We start from the raw sequence: 4,940 nt of genomic DNA, 5'->3' as shown, positions 1-4,940 counted from the left end.
GCACCTGCTCACTAAGGTATATTCCTCAATCCCACTATAACAGCTTAAATGGAACGATTTTATTTATAACTATTTATATCATCCATATTATGATATCGATAAAATAAATTCATTGTTTCTATTACAGTAGCAATGACATTGATCTTGGTAGTTGGACCTTGTAATAATAATAATAATAATATACATATGAGACCAGAGTAGCAGTGTGGGTTGTCACGCTTGCAATAGATAACCAAGTTAAGCAGCGTCGAGCATGTTCAGCATTTGGACATGTAACGGCCCAATATCACTCTACAATACAATGTTTCGTCCTCACCCTCCCTCCATGTTTGTGAGGTCCGTCAGCCTACTGGAGGCAACTCACAGACAGGGCGAAGGACTGGTGACCGTATCCTGTATAACTTTACTGTAAAGATCTCTAACGTCTAACGTGCCAACAGAAATATTTATATAAATATAAAACCTAAGAGGTGTCAGGAAAAACAATGAAAAACAAATTTAAGTAAAGGGCAGAGAAATTGGCTCTTAATTCCTGTTATTTACACTCTCTGTGTTTATTTAAATAGGAAGTTAGGATTAAGGTTGACTGTAAGCCTTACCATTACTTATATATATAGTAAAAATTAAAACTTTTTATCAATAATAAACTGGATGCTACATTCTTTATATAATATCTGGCTCTAATTAACCTAGCAAAGTTGCCTGTTGGAGCAAGAACCGCAGAGGTTTATGCCTTGATTGTTTTAATTAGTTTATCCATCCGACTTCGCTATCTTCTATTGCGAAAATTTTAAACAATATCATGTGTGTGTACTATATATAATCTGCTATAAGACTAAAGGGTCACTTTAGGCAAACAATATTTTCTTATAACTTCACTTTTCTACTGTTATCCTGTTATAAACGGGTGACTAGTTGCCGAGACATTAAGACTACTTCTTATTTATAGAACCTTAAGAAAATTATGAATGTTGTCGTCATTGAGTAACAATGTTTGGCGCAAAAGCAACGCATTATAAACAACATTCATAGCACCGCTTAGAGATTTTAGGCCGTAAAATTGATCCATGTTGTTAGTCCTTACCTTATAGATATACTTCCTAGTAATGCACAATCCATCTATCTATCACTAGAGTTCAACACTTTACTGGATTCCAAAAGGGTCCGCTATACCCAAGGAGTCAACTTTATTATCATTATATTAAAAAGTTTTGATTATTTCATTCATATTAATTGATATAAATGTTGCTTTTATTTAAGAAAACATAATATAGCGATCTTGAAAATTTTTTATTATTTTCGACGGAAATACACCTTATCCCTCTGAGTCCAAATAACTAAGTTTCACAAAATGGTCTATGTGTATGTGGTCAGCCTAGTTCAAAAATGAAAAGTCGTACGAAATTGAAATCACATATTTAAGGCGAGACAGCAACATTTTCGATAAAATCGACTGATCGGAATCACTTAGTAGAATCAATTTTTCACATTTTTTTTTATTTTTATCTAAAAACGGCTCTAACGATTTTGATTAAATTCGGTAGATTAATGTACAATTGAATGGCTAATTAGTCGTTAATTTCAGCTTGATCTTTCCTCATTGAAATAGTTTGACAGGGCTTAAATGCCGAATTTTCAAAAAGACTTCCTATAAACTATCTTTAATTTTGTTTGTTTGAAATAATTAGCCAGTTCAAATTTTTCTTAATGGTTAAAAATGGATAAACATAAACTATGAAAGGATTTGATTATTAACTTAAGGAGGTAGGAGGAAAAATCCTTGTTCGGGTTTGAAAATACGTTTCCGAAAATAAGTGTAGAGATATAGATGTATTATAAAACGTAGGATAGCCAAAGATTTTAAAAATTTAACAATCAGAGTTCCAGAAGGTAATAGAGAATGACCAAAACACTTAAATAAATGTTATGTTATGTTGTTATTTGAGTTTGACTGGGCGGAGGCATCCACAGTTTCGCCTCTTGATATCGCTTTCTTGTTACTATAGTTTTAAATAATGTCTCTTTTAATTTTAACCTATATGTTAGCCTTTAAGTTGACAGGATGATTAAATCCATAAAATAATTCTTTGTATATTCAATATTGATTCTATAACAATTTAGCATTGAACAAATGGTTAAGAGCAGAATGTACATTTTAATAAACTGTTTTATTTTTGTACTTCTACCATACTTTCGCAAAAGAGAAATATTAGTAAATATATTTTTCTGGAAACTGTAATTAGAGTGAATCAATTTACTAACTAAAAGATTCGTTTGGAAAATTATTACTGGAAAATATTTCCATAGTGTATAATATTTAAAAAAATATCTGTCCTGAAACGGGCGAATATTAATTTCAATTTAAAGTTAAGTGGTAAGTGAAATTTGTGTGATGCGCGCACCATATCAGATTTTTCAAAATGCAGTTTGTTACCTTCCATATAAAAGGAATAGTTGTAGGGCATTCATTTCGCCCAACCCAACAGGGCAAAGTAGCCATTCGGTAGGAAAAATAAAAGGGCCATTATCTAAACTAAAAGTTTACTAAAAAGATATACAATTTTTCTATTTCTGTATTTTCAAGGAAAGAACCCCTTAATACTTCTCACTTCCTTAATTTCAATCTTTTGGACGAGGTTTCGGACAACCTACCTATTATCTAGTCCATCTGTAAATTATCACATTAGAAGGATAATAGTTTAATCTTATCAACCTTTACACGCACTGTTAGATTTAAATTATTCATAATTATATTAACATATTGTATATTGATAATAATCACTATATAAATTATGGAAAGCCAATTTTTTGAGGATTTTTTATTTATTTACCTTAATCATTTCATGACCTATAATTCCTTATTTTAAGGGATTTATAACGATTATAAAATCTTTTATTGCCAATAGTTCTGAAATTTATATTGTTGTAACTATAATATTACAGAATGTATAATTTAAATATATTACTTGAATTTTTAATTATAACCATTTTTTTGTAGTCTTCCATCTACATGCCATTTAGTTTCATATTGGACTGTGGTCATTAATTTATTTGAAAGTGTTTGGACTAATTTTAGCCCTACTTTTAATTATCTATTTTGGTTCATATATTGGTTTATTATAAATATTTATTTTGTTCATGATGTCAACATAATGTCCACCTATTTCTTTTATATCTGGTATGAAGTTTAGCATATCTTTACAATTTTTTGTAATGTGTTTATAATAGTAATGTAAATTTTAATTGTTTTATGGTTTTTCTATTCGATGCCATGTTTATTATGTCTACAATTAAAATTGTGTGTATTTTGTGTACTGTGTTAGCTATAGTGTTTTGTTTTCTAAAAAGTAAACTATAGTGTATTATTTTCAATTAATTTTTTATACAACTTTTTTTCACCATTATCTATACCAGTTAATGGAATAAATACAATTTTATACTTTAAAACCAGGTACACGGTCTTCCCTCACCATAGGTCTGGGAAATTGATCGGTCAACTTATTTATTAAATAACCAAGACATCATTGTATAGACATTAATAATTATAAGTAATTATATTATTTATAACTATTATATTACTTACTATACTAATATTATATTACTTGCTATACTATTACTATTATACTATTATATTACTTATTATAAATTAATAAGTATAAACATTAACTGTTGGGGCGAGGGGCTTTTCTTAAATGAACAACTTACCTCTTCCCCATAAGAAAATTGTTCGCTGGTTCGTTGAGATATTAAAAATAAAACGGAGGACCTGAAAAGATTATAAACACAAAATAATAAAGAAAAAAAATAGAGAATAAAAACCTTCCAAATTTGGTGTACAAATTTAATGGAATTAAAATATAAACAAAAATAAATAATAAAAAAAAACTGTTACTGTTTTGTTGTTATAAAAAATAAAAGCGTGTAATGAAAGAAACTAAAATAATTTGATAAATACATATAAACAAAATCACTTATCTTTATACTATAATTAATTAAAATAACTCAATAACAACCGGGCTTAATAATGTTATATATCAAGCGATAAAAATGATGCATGGCTCGATGAAGAAAAAAAATCACTCACAGTAGATAGTCGGGGGGTCGATATGCGCATAGGAACATCCGCCGTCTTCAAAATATCGGTGATGATTGGTTGGTGGGTGAGGGTCCTGAGCTGAACCCCAAAAAACCTCGTATGCCTCAAAGCGGTGAGCTGGTGGGTGCCTCTCACTATAAGCTCTTTTGCTCCAGGCCGCGGACTGTAGACTGTAGCTCCCTTATCAGTCTGTGTATATAGGCCGTAATCCCATTGCAGTTCGCAATGTTGTTTTATACGTGACGAGCCGCAGCGATGTATTTCTATTATACACGCATATCACAACAAGCCTCCTATTTACTTTATAAATTCTAACTTAATAACAATTAAACAAAAAATAAACTTATAATTAACAAAAAAATAAAAAACCAATTGGAAGTAATAAAATTAAACTAACGAAAGAAAAATGTACCTTTGGGCTTTAACATTAACAATAATAAGTATATTCGTAGGTAATTCACACGTTTTTATTAACCATCTTAATTAATTAGAAAGAAGTTTTAAGGACCATCTTCTAAAAAACTTTAATTTGTTAAAATCGAATTAAAATTACTCTTATTATATGTCCATTACCAGCGCCATTTCATATCCTCCATTTTGGACCAATAACAAGACAATTTCTTTTACTAATAGTAGAAGATCGCTCATCATAGACCAAAGGATGAGTTGGGGAAGAAATGTAAAGCAGACTTCTTTTATCCAATTCAACAAGTAAGTAAGGGACATGACTCAAAACATCTAATTAATTTTAGTTTGATTATGACTGGACAATTGTTCATTTAATATTATTTGATTAAATTTCCTTCTTCTATTCATCCCTCTATTCTCAATCCGCTGGTGTTCC

At 29.8% G+C, this 4,940-nt stretch overlaps 1 protein-coding gene across 1 annotated transcript in view; it reads right to left on the bottom strand.

The window, feature by feature from the left end:
- Nucleotides 1–4,212, bottom strand: part of spab (space blanket) — a 61,540-nt gene extending 57,328 nt beyond the window's left edge. The window contains exons 1-2 of the mRNA XM_014420270.3: nucleotides 4,085–4,212; nucleotides 3,706–3,766 (exon numbers count right to left, since the gene is read on the bottom strand). Of these exons, the coding sequence (XP_014275756.1) occupies nucleotides 3,706–3,766; nucleotides 4,085–4,114 (91 nt within the window). The 5' untranslated portion in view covers nucleotides 4,115–4,212. The remainder of the gene's footprint in view (nucleotides 1–3,705; nucleotides 3,767–4,084) is intronic.
- Nucleotides 4,213–4,940: the final 728 nt, after the last annotated feature.

Source organism: Halyomorpha halys, unplaced genomic scaffold (genome assembly GCF_000696795.3).
Source record: "Halyomorpha halys isolate HHAL.00 unplaced genomic scaffold, Hhal_1.1 Scaffold18.1, whole genome shotgun sequence".
Taxonomy (NCBI): Eukaryota; Metazoa; Arthropoda; class Insecta; order Hemiptera; family Pentatomidae; genus Halyomorpha; species Halyomorpha halys.
The sequence above is the reverse complement of the archived record's forward strand: the minus strand, read 5'-3'. Positions and strand labels throughout refer to the sequence as shown.